General features: G+C 29.1%; 1 protein-coding gene across 1 annotated transcript in view; it reads left to right on the plus strand.

Moving 5' to 3' along the window:
* The window catches only part of LOC145325791 (uncharacterized), a 108,038-nt gene that overhangs the window by 61,495 nt on the left and 23,606 nt on the right, over window positions 1–22,937 (plus strand). Inside the window, exons 2-3 of the mRNA XM_080168752.1 lie at window positions 13,821–13,886; window positions 14,458–14,515. Of these exons, the coding sequence (XP_080024878.1) occupies window positions 13,821–13,886; window positions 14,458–14,515 (124 nt within the window). The remainder of the gene's footprint in view (window positions 1–13,820; window positions 13,887–14,457; window positions 14,516–22,937) is intronic.

The raw sequence follows: 22,937 nt of genomic DNA on the forward strand, positions 1-22,937 counted from the left end.
ATGAATAGCTTATAACTTTATACACTTAACTTAATAAAACAACCAATCATAATCTAGTAAAAGTCGCAAACGTTGTAATGGTAACAAAAAAGAATATATTAATATAAATTTGGGGACTGGTGTAATAAACAGTCCAATGTCCTCTCCCTCCCTGGAAGTTAATATACATATTAAGAACTATAATTGATATATCCCTTCAACTCTGAAAGAAACACAAGTATACTGTATTATAAGGAAGATAAATAATTTACTTATTTAGTCCCATATGGTTGTAGGATTATAATATTGCTTTCAAATTAAAGGATGACAACATTTGGAACATGGATAGAAAATGAAGTAGCAGGTTTCGTCGTATTTTCACAGTAGCTTATCTCCTATTTCAAGCACTTGTGGAGGTTCTAACCATGCAGGGCCAATTTCCTAAACCTGCAGGCCGGACAATCATTAACTTTACCTAACCTAATTTAAAATAACCTATCAAAAGCTACTGTGCAAAATACGACGAAACCCGCTACTTTCTTTACAGATCCAAATATTTTTTTAAAAATAAGCTCAACAAATCATAAAGACTAATCCAAAGCTATAAAATATTGTGTTGTGTGTTTGTGTATGTTGGTTAAGATCACGTGAATTGCTTGCAATTGATAGGCAATCATACAATAATAAGGAAATAGCCAGGAATCTAAAGAGATAAGACAATAGCCGATAAATTGATGTACATCACCCATAATAATGTACAGGTTAGCCCCTTCTCAATTAGTTATTAAAACGTTTTGGCACTCAACTTATTAAACCAACCAAACAAAATTTAATGAAAAAAGTTCTTAAACCAACAAATAAGAAAACATAAAACTTTTAGGCCTTGAGTGATAAATAGCTCAATGTCCTTTTCTTTGACAAGCAAAATCATCGCAACAAATTCAACCACCTCCAAAAGTATTTCGGATAAACACATTTACCTTTTAGAACATTGAAATCTTGATTTAGCATTACAGTTATACCGACGAACCAAGTAAGGTATATAGTATAAGGTTATTGTTCAGCATTAAAATCTATCTCTGATAACACCCAAGTAAATTGTGTAAGTTATGGAAATGGGGGACAATCATACCTGTTAAGTTTATAAGCCATATATCATAAATAACATATAAGTTCTAGTTTTACAGACTTACAGACGAATGACAGTAATCTATAGTAAATTATAAAGTGGCTTCGCTACTAAACATTAATGAAGACATTAAGATACTGTTTCATTGTATGAATTAAGATATATTTAATACAATTTAATTTGTACAAATTTAGGAAATTCTTTAGATATTTTTAATTCTTAAAATGTGAGTTATTGTAAAATATTTAAAATTAGTGCATCTGTTCTATAAAAATGGTTTTGCTGTAGTCTACCTAACTACGTTATATTAAATAATTTTGAATTAGCAGCTGTGCCCTTTTACAGCTAGGGGCCCTAAATTAGTATATTAGTAGCGAGAGGAAAAAATAGCCTAAAACAATCTAAGAGACCTAATTGAACCTTGCCTGTAATTTAATTTCCTTCAACCATATTCAAGGATTTATTTTTAAAAAAATGTAATAGAGTTGTAAAAAATGAAATTTTTTCATAAATGGTTTTACTTGTTGTTGCTGTGCTTTTTGTAAACATAGTTGTACTTGTTCATGAATGACTTCTGTACTTTATACAGCCATTCTAAAAGAACAAAGATGAATAATTTTTCTAAAAACTTTCCTTATTTGTTCTTTGGATTAGTCTACTACGGTTGTAAGTGAACAAATATATCCTTTGGTACTTTTTTGATTCAGAGTAAAAATATGTATGTGTTATGTATAAGGGATCTAAAGGGATAAGACTATGACCGATAAATTGATGTAAAACCGCAATGATGATACACAAAATTAACCTTTCTGTAGATTAAGATTAGTGGGGAATGTTTGAACACTCTTTTAATGAATTCACTTTAAAATTTACTAAAGTCCCCAAAATTGTAGAGCCAACACATTAGAAAACGTTATAATAAAACTTTGGGGACTAGAGTAATAAACAACCCAATGTTTCATCCCTCCTTGGTTGTGTATACAGATGAGTTTAATTTTGTAAATAGAGGATGTTTTACAAGGGAACACTCCTATCTTGTTTTAAGCACAAAATCATCAAAGTAAAATCTTAATTTCTACTTTTGACTATGGACACCAAAACCCCAATCTTTATTCAAATCCACTAGAAAAGTTTTAAAAGAATAAAAAGATAAATCTCCTTGACCACCACCGTAACTCAGACTAAGTGACTCTTCATTACCCAGGGCTTAACTATACTTATAGAGGTATTATATATAGAGGGATACTTCAGACTAAGTCAATATTCACTACTCAGGGCTTAACTATACTCATAGATGTATTATCTATAGAGGGATACTTCAGACTAAGTGACTCTTCATTACCCAGGGCATAACCTTACTGATAGAGATATTATATATAGAGGAATACTTAAGACTAAGTGACTCTTTATTACCCAGGGCTTAACTATACTCATAGAGGTATTAAATATAGAGAGTACTTCAGAAAAAGTGAATATTCATTACTCAGGGCTTAACTATACTTATAGATGTATTATATATAGAGGGATACTTAAGACTAAGTGAATATTCATAATTCAGGGCATAACTATACTTACATACTAACTCTACTAAAACAGTTATAAGATATAGAGTAACATTTTATTTATTGTAGTAAAGTTATCCAAGAAATAAAGAGTAAGTTTAAATTGAAGTAGATTTGATTTTTTATTGCAAATTTCTGCTAAATAAATAGCTTTATAACAGATGTTAAACAGCAATTTCTGTGCTGATTTTTTGACTAATGCTTCAGCAAATAAAATTATTTTATGGATAAGAGCAAAAAGGATTAAACTAAATAAAAATTGATAAAATAAGAGGGGATGCACATATATAATTTTATTTATATGACATTATAAAGACAGAGGTTGTAGATATTAAACCTCTAATTCTTGAATCCCTCCTATCTGAACAGCTTGAAAGTTGTTGAGAAAATCCTTTTGGATTAAGAAACTATATCTTTACTAAGCCTTAGAATACATAGGTATATCTGTCTATATCTCTTTATAAAAATATAAAAAATCAAAAAATAAATCTAAGACATAAAAGGTGGACTTATCAAGCTTCTACACATTATAGGATTAAATATTACATCTGAAGAAGTAAAACTAAACAATAGTTTAATATTAAATGAAAATCCCTGGTAAATACTAATATATTATAAATTAATCATTTTTAGCATAAATTTGGACTTCGTAATCCTTGTTGTATTTACATAAATAAGCAAAAAAATAAAAAAAAATGTCAATCCATAGATAGATAGATAGATAATGTTGTCATTTAAAGCTATTGTATTCAAAGTATAAATAGAGCAAAGGGGAAAAACTTACATAAAAGAAAAACTATTACAGAGCAAAAAGCTTCCGAAACATTTATGTATATTAAACTTGTATAGATCAATGTATATATTGATATATAAATCATAGTCAAATAAGCAAGCAAAAACTTTTAAAGACATATTTTAGGTAAAAAACGTCAATTAATCAATCTTAAACTACATATCACACTGTACCCTTTCTAATATTTTTATACCTATTTATTTATGTGTTTGGATTCCAAATTTTTTGTCTATCAATTTACCTACTATCTGTATATATCTACCTAAGCTATGTCTTAATCCATCCATCGATATAAAAAGAAGAAGGTAATTATGGCAGACAATAATTAACAGTTGGTTATTTCTGTGTCTCTACCTAACCTATACCTAAATCTATCCAGTACTGAATCTTTCAATCTACTTAATATACATCTATATAAAAAGAAAAAGGTAGTTATAGTAGACAATCAAAAACAAGTTTCTTTGCTTCTCTCTCGACATCTCCTTGATTTATTACTTACTCATGATTGCCACACATTCAGTCAACATTGTTAAAATAGCAAATCTGGCATATTTCATGTTCATATCAACCATGTGATAGCTATCACTATCACTCTTATGAAATCTAAATTAATAGGGAATATAAAGTACCTTGATATTAAAGTCAATTGAAATGTATAAATTGAATAATGTTTATAATGAAAAAATGGTGTTAGTATAGATTATATAATTCTCTGTAATTCATTGAGAAACGTTATGATACAAATTAGAATCATGTAAAATGTATTAACACTTTCTACATCCTAAGCTGCTACAAGTGGCTTTATACATCCTTTATATGGATGTGTGATTAGCCTTTACAGAATTTACTAGTTTTACTCCTTGTAATATTAATCACTGCACATACTTAAATTGTCTGTCAATTATGTATAGCATGAACTGTTCTATTAAAGTTTTAAATATTGTAATAAAAAATATAAATGTAAGTGTTATGTTTACATTGCATGAAAATGTTTAGTAAATCTAAATTAGATGTTCATGTATGTGTTTCTTTACATGTACTATCTATCCTATTACATAAAGTAGTAAGCGTTTTTTGTCTGTCCCGAAGGATCTTGTTAACTGCTGAACCGATATTGTTCTCCTTTACAGTGAAGCTTCTTATGTGTCCTGGGAAGGTTTTAAATAATTTTTTGGAAGGATGTCTTCCCCCTCCCCCCCAAAAATAATCTTTTACTCTTTTGAACACAAATCTAAAATGGGATGAGGTCGACCTCATACCTTAAGTGCCCCTAGAGGCTTCTAGGGGGCATACCTGCCAGTCTATAATAAACTATCAATATCATATATCCACAAAAAGCTATCAAAGGTTTTGCCTTTAAATAGAAAAATCAAAGATATTAAAAGCTTTTTTTTCATGATAGGTAAAGTATTTATTTCTATAATTGATATTAGAGAGGAAAAAATGTTATGAACAAAATAAAAACATCCTTAAAGAATGGAGAAATCAATAATAAAACTCCAAATAACACAGTCAATCACACACTAAATAAGATATTTTCTAAGCAATTGTCCTCATTTTCTTGTAACAAAAAAGATATGGAAAATAATAAAGCAAAAAGCTGTACAAACAAATATATCCAACACAATATGGCAAATATTATCCCTAAATTTAGATATTGTGTACTTACAATCATTGAAAAACATTGGCTGCAGAGAATAAAAGATACTGGAAGAAAGATAAGGAGAGAGAAAAGAGAGATTAAAGAAGAGAGAGGGAGAGGGAAAGATTCTCATGTTTATTGTTACAAATCCCTTTGTATATTGACTTTGATGGGCCAAACTATGTGTGTCAGAGATTTGGGAAAGGGTGTATAAATCATAATAACGGCTTGATAATGAATGCAACTGAATATTTCAGATATTTTTTAAAAATGTTGCATTACATATTTTAGGGAAGGATCTTGTTGTATATTTAAGCTATAACTTATCCCCTTCTGTTTAAAAAATGCTTTAAAGTTACAAGTATTATCTGACTTACTCAAACTAATAAACAGTAAGTTCTTCTACCTATAAAAATAAAAAGGCCTAATATTCGTTTACACATTTTTTTCTATGCAATACATAAGTCTAATAAAATAACTAAAAGTAAATATACAGTTTAATGTTGTATATATGAAAACTATATCTAAGGTTTTTTGTTTTAAATTTACCTATCTTTTTCATCCATGAAATAAAACTAAGGCTTACAAAATTGTCTGGCCAAATGAGAAAAGAAAGATATAGATAGAGACTGATACAAATTTACCCTACTAGCATACCATTATTACAAAATCGCATAATTAAAAATCAAAATCTTAACTTTATGAAGATTGTGTTCCCTGTGCCATTCATAATTTTGAGTTAATAATTGTGAATATTAACTATCAGGGGAACTTAATTTGGCATTAATTGATTACCCTTCTGATAAATTCCAATATACAATTTGCTGTTAAAGTCATGGTAATATTTACTTTTTCATCTGTTTGGTCCTAGACTTGCTGGTGTTCTGTGTCTGCTTTAAATGTGATCTACATAATCAATCATGTTCGATAAAACAATAAAAAAGTGTGAAAAGGGAATAGAGGAAGATTTTTCAACTTTCCCTTGTGTATAGCCTGGAATAGCACAAAACATTTATTCTGTTTATTGCTATTAGGGTAAAAGATTGATATAAATACAGATAAATTTCCAAGGAGACTTCTAGAAAATCTAATCAGGTCATGTATTTATTATTAATCTCTGTGTACATTGTCTAAGTTTAGGCTTAAATATTTTCAAAGAAGGAGTTTTTGTATACTTAAATGATGTTTGTGCACATCAACTCTTACATTATTTTATAAATAAAGGTTATTTGTACTGCAGTCTGTAGCAATCAAAGTACAAAGTAACCAATTCAAAATGAAAACAATACATTTTATAGAAAGGTGCGCCAAATATATAGCAAAATTTACAATAGAAGTACAAACCTACATAATTTCAAGTATAATTTATTAAGAATGTTAGAATTATAATTATGTTCTTATGTTACAAAAAAAGAAACATAATGTAAAAAAAAGATATTATAATCATAAAATATAAAAAAATAGAAATAATGTAAGAGATAAAAAGAGAAAGAGATCAAGAGATATGGGGAGGAAATCTAACATGAAAAGACTTTTTTCTTTCCTTTCATTTCTTGGATAAAATATGAAAATGTTTGGATTTGAATAAATCAGGAATTATGGATTCTTTTTATTGAAAGATTTAAATGTACTGTTTCATAGAAATAAGAATGTAAACTTCCATTGATGCATAAAACAGTGGGTTAAACTTTAAAATATGAATTTAAGGATCTTAAAATGGTTTTTATTTTGCAGTTGCATAAATAATAAACCTGCGATACATCTGAAACCAAATTGTTTCTTCTTTTTTCAAGTCTATACTTCATCAAAAATTCATTATTTTTATTTAAGTATAAGTATTGTTTTTGAATAAAACATGTCAGTAAATTATCTACTATCATTCATGTTTAGCACAACAAATTGACTAAACAAGTTTTTAATTAATTTATGTTTACATTTTAGGTATGTAAAGAGGAGTTACTTATTCAAAAATTTATTAAGCAATTTTGAAACACTAAACATTTTCCAATATTTTAACCTGATTCATTAACTAATAGGCAAAAACTTGAATCTTGTAGGGCTAGAATATTAAATTTCAGATGAAAAAAGGGTTAAGTTTGTGAAGAAATTAACTAAAAATGGTAATTTAGCACGAGGTAAAATGAAACATTAATTCATTTTTTGTCCTAAAATATTTTTTTTCTCTTTTCTTTTTCCACCCTTCACTCTCTCTTTTCTGCCAGTTCCATTAACCTTAGATTGTGTCTCTATAAACCATGTAAACTAAACTTCCTCACTCTTAATCATTTACACCTTCTTCTCTAGTTTAACCACAGTGGAAGTTCTTGTAAAATCAAGAATTTAGATATTTAGTAATTTACACTTTTTGAAATGTTTTAAAATAAAACTTATGTAATATGAAGCTATACTTTATTTTCAAAAATAAAACAAGTTTTCATTATCATTAATTTTTAGAAATCTTCCTTATCCATGTTTTGTAAAACATAGTGCAACAAAAACCACTCTCAATTTTCCTAACACCTGACATATTTTAACAACAAAAGAAAGAAAGAGCTTCTTCTCCCTTTCTTACCAGCTTTCCAATGGATTTAAAAAGTGGTGGAATGTAAAATTTAAATTGAACTGTATGTTTGTTTAAAGCCTAAACTATTAGAAGTAACAAAAAATTTTAAAATTATAAAGTATAATCTTTTTCCAAAAATCCAAAATTCTTAATCCATGATAAATAGGTTGACTTGGTTAGCTCGACCTTGGCTTTTCTCTCTTCTTTTGTAAGATGAGATTAACTTGAAAAGATTTATAGTTAATATAAGTTTGAGAGAGCATGTATATACACAATAATACAAGCTTGTCTCCTTGCAGGGTTAAGACTTTTTTACATGGATAAACATAGATAGATAGATAGGTAATAAGTAAAGTATTTAAATGATTAATTAATTAAATGAATAAATCATTTCTAGATCTAATGGTCTAGATTTCCAGGTCTTTCTAAGGAAGAATATTCAGAATTTTTAAATATCAACCAATATCTGGGGGTATCCAATAGATGTCCAGATTTTTATATATCTAGGATATATCGTTGAATACATTAAACAAAGATGTAAGATGTCAAGGTATACAGCTATCTAGCAGATAATTGAGATATCAATAATCTTACAATGTCTATATAACCACAATTCAAATATATTTCAGATAATAACAATGATTCCCTATGTAGATAACTATCAATTTCAAAGGATATCCATATATCCATCCATATTGCAGATACATAAAATGTCCTAAATACCGAAAAATTCTACAGATACCTAGGGTATTTAGATTTTCAACATAAGAAATTTAGACATCCACAAGATACCAAAGATATACAGCTATTTAAATATCCTGTATATATCTAGAATGTCTAGTGTTATTCTAAAAATGTTTAACCTTAGCTAACTTAGCCTAGGGCACATTATATTACAGCAACCAATATGGAAATACTTCCTCTAGAGTGTCACATTACTGCCGTAATATAATGAAAATGTTATTAGCAAAGAGAATCTTTCAAATAGCAAGTAAAAACCAAAAAAATAACATTGAGATTTTTTTAATAGTTGTTAGGATTTCTAAGCAAACTTGTTTATAAAACTTTGAGTACCCTTATAATTTACAATCCAATGTCATCCTCCTCCATAAAAAAAGTAGTCTAGTTACCAACTAATTGCTACATATTTGTTTGTTTGGTTATCTGTCAGTTTATAGAGGGTGTCAATGCCCAGGATCACAACCTCCCCCAAATATCAAGAAGAAAATTGTAAAAATGGGGGATTTTATGTCAATTCCTTTACAAGGGAAAAGCTAACTATTATGTATTAAGGAAAGAAAGGAAAATTCAAAAAAAATACTAGAAAATCCGGTATACTTGATAGTGTGTGTGTTTGTTGGATTAATATTGCTCTGCTATATTTTAATTAGTTCCTATAAATTGGATGTTTACATGTATACACTAATATACAGGGTGCACCATCAAAATTGTACTATTCATCAAATACTTAGAATTCACTGATACCTGAAGTTCATGAACACTTCTTATCATATTTAATGTCTTTAAAACTTTGGGTACTTCTTCAAAATCTTGAAACTAGCAGTGTCAAAACTTTTTAACCAATAATGTTATTCTACCTGAGTGGTAAATTTAGGAGTTGTGTATCAACAATAATTTGACGCAAATTGTCTTTTCCCTCAAAATCCTTAGGTTATTTATCGCATCTTATTATAAACAGCTTTCCTCGGATATCAAAAGAGTTAAAACAGTTTTGTAAGCCCTGAGGGCAGAAAAGCTAATAATATTCATCAATATCTGTCTAATAGATATACTGGAAATAAAGTTTCTATATAAATATTATATAATTTATGCTACAAAATGGACATTTTTTTGCAACACCTTGTATAAACTGATGGTATATATTCTGAACATAATTATTCCTAATTTGATCTAATGTTCACAATATCCCAATAATTAGATTAATGTTTACCCTCTATATAAACAATATTTACTACTACATTAGTACCTTGCTAGAACAGTAGGCTCTTATTTGACATGCATTTCAGTAGTTTGTATAAATTACATCGTCCTTATAACAAAATGAAAACCTCCTTAAAACATAGAAAAATTATCAGTGAATTATATGTTCATACAGTTTTACAAAAATTCCGTGTAAATTTAAAATCCCTTGAACACCTAATGCCTATTATAAAAATACAATACTTACAGCTTAAAAATATAGTGTCTTAACGTCCCGGGGAACCATTAATTCAAATAATAGATAATTTTATTACATAGTATTTTTTTTATAAAAGCTAAAAATACAACAAATTTCTATAGACCCATGAACTTTCCAGTAATGAATATGGAATTTCTAGGCTTTCTTTTTTGTACAGAAATCATCATTCAAAGTTTTAATTTGATATTATAATGTTTCTAAACAAGTTTAACATTTCCAAATCTTAGACAAAATTGAGAAAAAAATCTGCATTTTAAGAAAATGAAGATTTGGAAATAAACTCAAAATGTAATAATTATGTATTTTGATATTTTTTTTTCTTTTAAAATGTATTTGTATACTTTTTTTGGTACTACTAGTTTGATAATTGGAGGACTAATACTAATTTTAGATGTATAGATAGACAAATAAACCCAAATAAATATATCCACATCAAATATTGGTAATTTTTTGGCTAGACTCTTTACTCTGACTCTCTCATAGGAAATATATACATAACACACACACACACACACACATCCACACACATACAGGGTGAGTGTTAAAACTGTGTTTTAGGTTTTTTGTATACCTACTTTGAGAGATATTTAGGAACACCTGAAATAAATCGAAGTATTTTTCAACACTTACCAATGGCTTACAATTGTTTTTTATTAATATTCCATTTGGTTAAAAGTTTTTGTCACTCTCAATATAAAGGGAAAAATTTTTGACCAAAAGGATTATAACTTTCATAAAAAAAAACAATAAAATTACCCAAAATTCAAGAGCCTTCATTAGTAAATAATTTCTTGAATGTGTGTCTCATTGTCATAGAAATTAAAATTTGAATTATTAAACAAAGTTCAACTAAAAATGAAAAAAAAATCACCATCTTATTAGCTAGAAATTTTATTGCAAGACTCTGTAAATTATAAATACACACACAAATATATATGTATAATATAAATAACTATACTATAGCTAATTCAATGTATCTATAATTGACATAGTTAGGCCAATAGATCTTGTTAGCAAAGGATATTAATGTAAAGCAATTTTTTTTCATATAATCTTTTCTTACATTAGTCATTGATTTTGATATTTCAATCTTTGATATTTGAATCAGAAAATATGTCTTGATGTTCTAATTTAAATGGTATTTAAAATACACAAAAACTTTCTTAGACATACCAACAAATGGACTTGTGGTGTATCTTATAGAAAAGAAATAATTCTTAAGCAAGAAGGTTTGCTATTTGATAAATTTGGCTGTCTTTAAGCAATATTTTTTATTATATGAATGCATAAATACTATGTTCTACAAAATATGACCATGTAACAACCAGCTAAAATATTTTTGGTGGTTGTTTTGGCAGTGAGTAAGAGCCAAACAATTGATGTTAACCTTTAAAAAGCTGACACCATTTAAACAAAGAAAAAAAAAGTACCAAAAGTACCAGCAAAAGCAAAAATTTGTTTATTAATATTTCACTTAAGGATTTGGTGTTGTTGATGTAAAATTTTTTACAAAAATCCAAAAAGCAGATATTTGTTGGTTGTTGGAATGATCTTTAACAAGAAAAAATATATGTTAATGAAAATTTGGATGTCTGTGTGTGTGTATGATGTATGATTGTGTTTTAATGTTGGTGTGAGTATGTGTGTGTGAAAGTAAGACTATATTTTTTGAAAATACTTATGAATAAATTTCAATAGGAGATTTTATGAGTTGAAAAAAAGTAAAAGTCGCTTAGTTTTCAGGTATATTTATTCAATAACACTTTTAACACCAAAATTATTATTATTATGTTATATCAAAAGTTCTGATTCTTTTGTAATATGCATTCATTAAAAAAACTAAAAAAGTTTCTTTACTGGGCTATCAATTACCTAATATGACCTAACCTAACCTGACCTGAAGTAATACCATCTTCATTGATTTTTATTTACTTCAAAAATATGAAGGTGTGGGCTTTTCAGTACTCATCAAGGTTTTGTGGAAAAGCACAAAAAAATCTTTTATTTTTGCTTATATAAAAAGTACACATTTAAAAGCTTTTTACGCATGTAATCTTTTATAAAAATACAATTTTTCCCCTTTTTTGCTTTTGTGTTGATGGTATACAATGAAAAAATCAAATGTTATCTATCTATCTATCTCTGTGCGTCTATCTATCTATGGTATACCTGTATATTTATTCAATGAACACAATAGCCATCAATATAGAAATAACAATATTGTCTTCTCTCATGGTATAAAAGGATATGTAAATAATTCATATACCAGAATTTTTGTGTTTTGTGATTGTTTTATTTTATGTACTAGAGCCCTTGAGGCCTCAAGGGGAACTTCAGGGTAGGGGGATCGGGGTTTAGAAGTTGAACCACCACTTTTAATGCTATTTTTAAAAAAAATATAAAAGATATAGCATAATATATAAAGCTAGAAAATGAAAAACACTTTAAATAATTGTTAGCAAATTTACCATTTTATCACTGTTTACACTATTTCAAATAAAATTATAAAATTCCTTCAATTAACTCTTGGAAAAAATAAGATTAAAGCAAAAAAAAAAAAATTGTTTAGCCAATTTGCTCATCCATTTATTTATTTTTTTCTGTCTCTCACCTAAACAAATATATTTTCTATGTGAAGAGAATAGGGAATACAAGCAACATTATATTATATAATACTAGAAGCTTCGCTCCTAGTGGCCTATAGGGGTTCTTAAATATGAGGTGCTGAGGATTTTATTTGACCTCGACGTTTAGCTTTTAAAAGGGAAATTGAAACCATAAAAAATAGTTTTTTAGGGGGGGTTGGTTAATTTACTCTAAAGGGAACCATATTGGTTCAGCGGTTAGACAAATCATTCAGTATATTTCTATGTACATTTTTTAAATCTCAAAAAATCAAAATTAAATCGTTATTTTATGTCAATTATTTTCACATTGTTAATCTATCAAGACTTTTATTCAGTCAAAACACAGAAACATGGACATGTTTAAAATGTCATTGACTCAATATTAATCTCAAAATTAAAGTTTAGCTAATAAACAAACATTGCTTATTTCAAACAATGATAAACAAATAGATTAGCATTTACATTCAAAACAAAAAGTTTACTAAGATTTTCAATGAAAGTTAGTTTGACAAGACAAACTCTTGGAAGCTAAACTCTATTGGATATGTTGCATAAATAAGCAATTATAGCTAAAAATATATCTAGTCATAATTTGGGTTCAGGCTATACAAATATCATTAAACGTTTTTTTTTCCTTTTTAAAATAAAGACATTTTTGATAAAAGTTAAAACATATTGAAAAGATGTATGTATGTACATATATATTTAAGGAAAAGTGAGATATTTATAGTTTGGCTGACACTTATGATTATACAAAAATACTCCCTTGGGGACAAAGTAGTTTTTTTTATAACTTTAGGTAATACATATTCTACTTGTATTCATACAACAATTGAAGCATATATGTACATATATATTTAGATCAAGTAAATTTAAGCGTTCTAGGACTTATAAAACGATAATTAAGTTATATTTGACTACATAATTTTTTTTATATTTATTGGCAAAAAAAAGTAAAAAGACGTATTATCTATGAATATTAGATTTAAAATAAATGTTTATAAATACTTTGCAATAGTCAAATTGACATAAATTTAACCATAATAAAAAAGTATTTCTTATGATGTAACCATCTGCGAACACCGTAATAGTGTCTGACTGATTATGACGTAACAAAAAAAAATTAGCCAATGAGAGGCCGTTATTGACCAATGGTAAAATTTATAGTGGCCTCTCATTGGCTAATTTTTTGTTACGTCATAATCAGTCAGACACTATTACTGTGTTCTTGTCTGCCCTATATCTTTGTCCGTCTAGTCATCCATAATTTTTTGGTGCTTCGCTAAAGTTCTTCAAAATGTTTGATATTATCTTTTTTATTTCAGTTCCTGTGGGATCTGGTTGTTGCTGGTGATCATGTTAATACTGCCTCAATCTTTTAATTCTCTCAGGTAAATATTTATGCTTGTTTCATGGACTCGACAGCGGCAAATCAGCCTCATATAGACTCAATGAAATTGTCATATAATAACTTTATAATTCAGCTAAATGTCTAAACCTGTTCCTCAATAGACAGTCCATCTTTGCAGAATTTTATTTTTTGCACACAAGCGGTTTTAAGTTTGATGCTATGCGCTACCGTGATGATATCTGCTACCGTGCTCTGATTGTTTCCCTTAAAGCTGGTCTTGTAGGTTTTTTTTTATCCCAAGCAGACTTCTGATACTCCCTCTTAATTTAGCCGGAAATAACCATGGAAAGTGATTTACTTCCAAATTTATTTTGTAATTTGTTGGGGGACACCCTATCAAATATTAAATATAAGCTTATACCAACAATGAAATTATTTCAGGAAAAAAAATCACGAAACCTATAAGTGATTTTCAGCTGTCTTTGTTGGGCAACAATTGTAAAAATTACGACCAATATGTCTGCCCCCCCAAATATTATTTAAGATTTATTTCGCTTGTTGGTTATACCTTATACCTGTTTTGATATTCTAATTAATAAAATTAAATTTAGGTGCTACGTATGTGGGGGAAACTCAGGGACACCCTGTAACAGCGAAAAAGTTGACCAGGTACACTATTATTTTAATTTATAAGACATTGTTATTTATATCTATAAGAAGTGATAATATATGTACAGTAATACCCAGAAAAAAATCTTTTAGGGTTTACAGCCTTTTATTTCTTAATGTATCATCAAAAGCATCACATGTCCTTGATCTTCTAAAAATATCATAAAAAATTAGGGTTTTAAATTTAATTCTTTTGATTGATAAGGGTAAGAAAATAATCATTTCAATAGTAATTTTTACCATTAAATATTGATATTATTGGTGGAGTAAAATATAAATAACAAGTAAACTTGTTATTTTCTTAAATTATTCTTCAGTTAACATAAACACATTTTACAAGCATCAAAAAATTATGAATAACCAAAAAAATTCTTTTCCCAAGAGCTTTTTAGAAACTTTAGCCTTTAAAATCTATGATGATACATAATTGAAAATATTTTTTTTTTTTTTTATCTGCTGTAAAATTGTAAAGGGAACAAGAATATATGCTACTTTTGATGATACATTGAGAAATAAAGACTGTAATTAATAAAAAATACTTTCTCGTTTGTCTTACTATTGAAATATAGATAAACATTAAACAGTGTATAGGCATAATCAAGTAAAATTAAAGTTATTTAAGAATGTTTATTAATAGCCAACTAAACTGACAAAAAAACTGACAGATGTTTTATAGATTACTAGCGGCTACGCCCCTAGAGGCCTCTAGTGGCATTTAAATGTTTTTTTTTTATTTTAAATATCTAATTTAAGAAATAATTTGTCTATGGTCAATCAGCTGTTAAATAATAAATTCATGTATCTACGCAGCGCAACTACGCTACGTAGAGACATTCATATGCTAGCGGCACTATGCGGCAGGAATATTTCAATTTTTTTCGATTTTATTGTGATTTCTCTTGGGAGGGTGGTTGTACCCTCCCCCAAAATAGTTATAAACCTTCCCAGGACCTATGAGAATCTACCCTGTTAAGGAGAACCCGATCGGTTGAGCGGTTAGCGAGATCCTTCGGTACAGACACACAGATACACACACAGACAAAAAAAACATCCTGTTACTTTAGTATAAGGATGTTTGCTGCAAAAACATAATATTACAGAAGTATTTAATTTTAATCTGCTAAGATGGTTAAATAAACCTTATTGAAGCAGATCCTAAAGAGAATAATAAAGAAAATGAAATATCTGTATGCATACATATTAGATGGTTTAAAGTTCCTTAAAATGGTAGATTTGTTCTATCCACATACTATATTATAACAATTTCAAACAAATTTTGGGTGGGTTTATTTTACAAGAGACGATTTCTCTTTGGACGGTGGAGGTACTCTCCCTGTTAACAGTTTTAAAGAAGCTTCATTGTAAAGAAGATGTATCAAATTATATCAGTCCAACGTTTAGCAAAGCTACACTCACACACAGACACAAGGACTGACAAACAGACAAACTTTCTGTTATTTTTATATAAGGACACAATAGCTATAAGAACCATATAGGTAATTCTGTTACTTTTTTACAAGGATACATCTTGAAACATACACAAAAAAATACAATTGATTGAGATAATGAAATTAAAGATTGTTGTTGATTTATGCTTCTAATATCAAAAGTATAAACAGATTACAAACGAGATTTTTTTTAAATCTATGAATTTTAAAACCCTCTAATGCAAAAATATTTGGATCATATGAAGAAAATGAAGTCATTCCTAAAAAGGACAGAAATTCCCTTCCTTGGGTATAGGAAGGCTATTTACTTTCCTTTTTCTTACAAATTCTCAGTAAGGAAGGTGATTTCTGTCCACTATCTTACAAATTCTCACTAAAGGAAGGTGACCTCTGTCCACCATCTTACAAATTCTTCCTAATTCTTAGAAATTCTTCCTTTTCCTTACTATTACAACTATGCTTAATAAATCTACCTTATTTACCCAAATTCTCACTTATTCTCAGAAATTCTACCTTAATTACACAAATTCTCCCTTATTCTAAGAAGACCTACCTTATTCTAGCAAATTCTTCCTTATTCTAAGAAATACTTCCTAATTCTATGAAAATCTACCTTATTATAAGACATTCTTCCTTATTCTAAGAAAATCTACCTTATTCTAAGACATTCTTCCTTATTCTAAGAAAATCTACCTTATTCTAAGACATTCTTCCTTATTCTAAGAAATTCTTCCTTATTCTAATAAGATCTACCTTATTCTAAGAAATACTTCCTAATTCTATGAAAATCTACCTTATTATAAGACATTCTTCCTTATTCTGAAAAAATCTACCTTATTCTAATAAGATCTACCTTATTATAAGACATTCTTCCTTATTCTAAGAAAATCTACCTTATTCTAAGACATTCTTCCTAATTCTAAGAAAATCTACCTTATTCTAAGACATTCTTCCTTATTCTAAGAAATTCTTCCTTATTCTAATAAGATCTACCTCATTCTAAGAAATACTTCCTAATTCTATGAAAATCTACCTTATTATAAGACATTCTTCCTTATTCTGAGAAAATCTACCTTATTCTAATAAGATCTACCTTATTATAAGACATTCTTCCTTATTCTAAGAAAATCTACCTTATTCTAAGACATTCTTCCTTATTCTAAGAAAATCTACCTTATTCTAAGACATTCTTCCTTATTCTAAGAAATTCTTCCTTATTCTAATAAGATCTACCTTATTCTAAGAAATACTTCCTAATTCTATGAAAATCTACCTTATTCTAAGACATTCTTCCTTATTCTAAGAAAATCTACCTTATTCTAAGACATTCTTCCTTATTCTAAGAAAATCTACCTTATTCTAAGTAATTCTTCCTTTTCCTTACTAATTCTCTCTTATTTTCAGATAACCTAGCTTATTCTATGAAGTTCTTCCTTAATTCCCCTAATTCTTCCTTTTTCTCAGATAATTTTCCTAATTTATATTGGGATATCATAACTGAAATAGAGGTATAGAGAATATATAAATTCTGCCTTTTCACCTTCCTTATTCTCTCAAAATCTTGGTTTTTCTCACATATATTTCCTTATGTTTATTGGGATATCAGAACAAGATGTGTAGGATAAGTTTGGGTTGTATCTTTTGACCTGAAATATTTGTTTGTACTTTAGAGGAGGAACCCCAGTCTGGAAAACAAATATGAAATTATCTTAAGAAATAATAGTACATTCAGTATTTTTTTGGTTGTATCTTTTGACATTTAGTGTTTATGTTTTAATTCATAAAATTATTGATAATATTAGCATAATTTTACTGAGAAATAAACCTTATAATAACAGGATAGCAGAAAATAAGAACAGGAGTCTTTATAATCCTTCACTAGCCAACACATACAAATATTAGACCAAAAAAGTAATAATTTCAAAACAAATTTAAATATATTGTTTTTTTTTACTGATATTTTCTTCAATAACTATATGTAATTATCAATCCTTTTATAAAAGTAACAGGATGTTTGTCTGGGCTCCCAAGAGAAATTGCTTAAAGAAAAAGTTCCTACCCTACCCATCAGAAAAAAATTAATTTCCTGGTCAAAAATAAAATACCAGGCTTAGAGTCAGACATTTTTATTTGATTAATTACCCTAAATGTCCATGGAAGCCTCTAGTGGCGTAGCTGCTAGTCTCAACCAATGTAATGTTTTTTTTCACATTCCTATTTATGTGGTACAAACTCTATAGAAGGTTGGCAACTTATTTTTTTCGCCGGAAGTGATTGAACTCAAAACAGCTGATAATTATGAAATCAATTCAAGGGCGTACATTGAAGTTTTACTATTTAACCAAAAGGGGGGGAAAAGTTTAATAAATAGACAATAGAAAAAAAATAAATAGAAAGTTGTAATTGATTAATTAAACTTGGAAATTAAAATCATTTTACCGGCCATTATCTTATCCCTTAGATCTTGAAGACTGGTTTTCACACATTATCCACCCCATAAACTGCATACGGAAGCAAAGGTTTTCTATAATTAGGGTCATTCCGTCCATGTGTTAGCTTTTTTCGTTTATTTAGACATTCAAAACATGCGGATTTTTTACAACTTTTTGTATGAAACTAGCGGCTGCGTCCCTAGCCTTTGGTGGCTTTGTATTTCAATGGGTAGAAAAGAGCAGAATAGACTAAAACCATCCCTAGACTTAAATTAAGATAAAAAAGTTGCCTAAAACCATCCTGTACCTATGTAAAGGTTCTCTACAATGGAGAACCTAAACGGTTCAGCGGTTAGCGATATCCTTCTTTACTTTTTATAATTGGAATAGCGGCTGCGCCCCTGGCATCTAGTAGACTCTTTCTGTTGAGGGGTAAGGAGGTGGAAGAAAAATAGCCTAAAACCATCCCAAGGCTTAAATATAAAATAGCCTAAAACCATCCCGGGACCTATGGGAAGGTTCTCTACAATGGAGAACCTAATCGGTTCAGCGGTTAGCAAGATCCTTTGTTACAGACCAAAAAAGGCTTACTACTTTATATAATACTACTACTTTATATAATACTAGCGGCTACGCCCCTAGAAGCCTCTAGGGGCACTGCACTGGTAGGAGAAGGAAAAGTCGACCTCATCCTATTTTAAATTTGAGTTTCCAAAGAGTTATAAAAATAATTTTTTTGGGGGAGAGGGAGGTTAGGACACCCTCTCGAAAAATAGTTTAAAACCTTCCCAGGACCTATAAGAAGCTTCACTGTAAAGGAGAACAATATCGGTTCAGCGGTTAGCGAGATCCTTTGGGACAGACAACAAACACTTACTACTTTATATAATAGGACTAGCGGCTACGCCCCTAGAGGCCTCTAGGGACACGTAATTTTTTTTCTTTTATCAATCTATTTTAAAATCAGCTATTTACCAAAAATATTTTTTCGCTGATAGATTGTGTTAGTTATGTTTTTTTCCCGGGACATATGAGAAGCTACCCTGTTAAGGAGAACCCGATCGGTTCAGCGGTTAACAAGATCCTTCGGTACAAACTTACAAACACAGAGACATCCTGTTACTTTATTATAAGGATTTATTTATATATGTAACATGGGTTATTTTTTAACATTTTATTAATGGAAGACAATTGTTTCACTATTAAACAGATCATCGGTTCCAATTAAAATGTATAAAAAGAGTTACATCTTTATATAATAGGATAATTATCCTATTCATCATACTTTGGGAATAATGATTCCTAGGACAACAAGGTACAATATCATATGCAAGGCATCTCTCTAATCAAATCCTAATAAAAAAGTACATATATATAAACAGTATCCTGTATTTAACAGTTTAAACATTTTTACAGTAACACATTTATAGTCGGATTATTTAGTTCTGACACTCTAAAGTTTTAATGTTCTTCTTTCCCGCCGTTTTAGAGCTTCAGTTTTATGGATGTTGTCATCCTTTTTAAAACTAAAATAAGGGTTGTGGGTTGACCTCCCCTCACCTTAGGTGCCCTTAAAGGCCTTGAGGAGCGCAACTACTAGTCAATATTCAAAATTAACATTGTGTGTTTGTGTATATCTGTCAATACCTGTGATTATATATGTATATCGAAAGATCTCGCTAACTGCTAGACCAATTTCTGGTTCTCCTTTGCATAAATTGGGGAAGGTACCCCCACTCTCCCAAGAGAAATTACTTAGATAAAGAGGGTACAATGGGCTGTTTAATAATAGTCCCCAAAGTTTTATTATAATGATTCTTATTCGTTGGCTTATTACCTTGTGGAATATAGTGAATTTTGATTCTTTGATTTTTTGTGTTCAAACGTTTCAACCACAAATTTTTAAGGAGTAATTTTGTGTATCATCATTGGGTTGTACATCAATTTAACGGCCATTGTATTATCCCTTTACATCACTGGAAAAATCTGAGAAGAAACAAATTTAAAATCAAATTAACCAGCATAAAAACTAAAGGCATTAATAGTTAAAGTATGTAGAATGCCTTGGCCCCAAACAGTCACAACTCATTACCAATCCCATTTAGGACTTCTCCGACAAAGGTTTTGCAATCAAAATGGTGGTTGTGTGATGGGTGTTAGTGTTACTTAACCTAATACCTCGGGTGTTTGGGCAGTTATTTTGGTTTGTTGGACCTGGCGTTTGAGTTAATTGATAATACCCAGGGATCTAATGGGATAAGATAATGGCTAATAAAATTATGTAAATCTCAATGTTAAAACACAAAATTACCCCTTCTGTAGATTACAATTACAAACATTTGGACACTAAACTTAATACACCAACCAATTAAAATTTATTAAAAGTCCTCACAGTTGTTAAGCCAACTAATAAGAAAATGTTATTGTAAATATTTTTGGACTTGTGTAATTAACAGCCCAATGTCCCCTTTCTCTCTTTCTCTCTGCAAACACCAATATTCTCTGTTTATGTAATACTTTTTGAACCATGGTAGCGCGTACATCCCCAATGATGATGCACAAAATTATCCCTTCTATAGATTAAAATTAGTGGTTGAAACGTCTGAACACTTAATTAACCAACCAATGAAAATTCACTCAAGTGCGTAAAGTTGTATAAACTTACAAATAATAAAACATTATAATAAAACTTTGGGGACTAGTGTAATAAACAGACCATTGTCCCCTCTCTCCCTGAAATAATAAAAGTATAAACAAAATTAAACATGGATGACAGCATCCATAAAAGCGAAGCTCTAAAACGGTAGGACTTACGGACACTAACACATGTATAGTGTCAGAACTGAATAATCAGAATATAAAAAAAGGAGTCAAAGCAAAATTGTGAGTAAATTTGTTGGAAAAACTTCTTGATAGAGGATAATGTTTATGGACATATTTAATTTTTTTGGACTTGATTATAGAGTAGCTTTGCTTATAATATTGTACTTTGTTGTCCCAGGAATCACTATACCAACAAATTATAACAATCGGATTATTAGATCACATAAAAATTTGTTGTTAAAAAAGTAAAGAACCAACATGTTTAAAATGGACGTACGGACATTCTGGTAATGATTATAGAGTTGCTACGCTTTCTTAATCATACCTAAATACTAAAGGAATAATCACCATGAAATCGACAGGATAATTCTAACATGCCTAAATTAATGAAAAAAGCTATCTCTCTCAGACGTACGGACTGACGGACGGACGGACGGACGGACCAACTCTAATTATAGAAAAGCTTCGCTTTTTAAAAAGAATGACAATATCTATAAAAATGAAGCTCTGAAATCAGAAGGACCTCATTGTTATAGGAATCATCATGCCAAGTTTTAAATTGATAAAACAATTTTAACTGTTTAAATTAACGAAAAAAGCTAACTGTTACATACAGACGGACCAACCCTAATTATAGAAAACCTTTGCTTCTACCACTTTGAAGTCTCAGGGATCTAAAGGGATAAGATTATGTGTTCAATTTTTCAACTATAAGTTAAGTCAGTATTTAAATTATGTATCGTACAGACTTTAAGGTTAAAGAAAACATTCACATTTTTAAAAGAAAATATACAATTTAACATTAGCGATTGGGTGGGGTGGGGGAGGGTAGATATATAGATAAATACTATGCTAATTTTTGTACAGTTTACATGATATGTAATTTACATAATTCTAATCTTACGTAACTCCAGTCTTGTATATTTTAATGTTTTTATGTGCAATCTTAGTTCGTTATCGATAAATAATTGCTATTCTGCATAATTTTACACATTGCTATCGTGTTATATAAAGATAAATGATGATCACTGTTCAAAAAGTTTAATTTAAATATTTCTGGAGAGAACACAAAAACTTTCTTTATACCCCAAATAGTACAAATTCATAGTACGCCCTTGCATCCATTACATAATTATCAGCTGATTTATAGACAGACTGAAAATTAAGTTGCCAACCATTTGAGGGGGGGGGGGTGTACTTTTCATTATATACAAATATCTGACTCTCTGCCTGGGTTTTTATTTTATTATTGTAAAGAAAAATTATTTTTTTTTGGGGGGGGATGATTTTCCATTTTGGTCTAATATTTGTATCAGTTGGCAAGTAGAACATATTATTGATACAGCTAGTGTGTTTTACAGACTGGGGTTCCTCCTCTAAAGTACAAACAAATATTTCAGGTCAAAAGATACAACCCAAACTTATCCTACACATCTTGTTCTGATATCCCAATAAACATAAGGAAATATATGTGAGAAAAACCAAGATTTTGAGAGAATAAGGAAGGTGAAAAGGCAGAATTTATATATTCTCTATACCTCTATTTCAGTTATGATATCCCAATATTAATTAAAAAAATTATCTGAGAAAAAGGAAGAATTAGGGGGATTAAGGAAGAACTTCATAGAATAAGCTAGGTTATCTGAAAATAAGAGAGAATTAGTAAGGAAAAGGAAGAATTACTTATAATAAGGTAGATTTTCTTAGAATAAGGAAGAA

The sequence above is a fragment of the Acartia tonsa genome, chromosome 8 (genome assembly GCF_053477335.1).
Source record: "Acartia tonsa isolate MP-2025a chromosome 8, ASM5347733v1, whole genome shotgun sequence".
NCBI classification, from domain to species: domain Eukaryota; kingdom Metazoa; phylum Arthropoda; class Copepoda; order Calanoida; family Acartiidae; genus Acartia; species Acartia tonsa.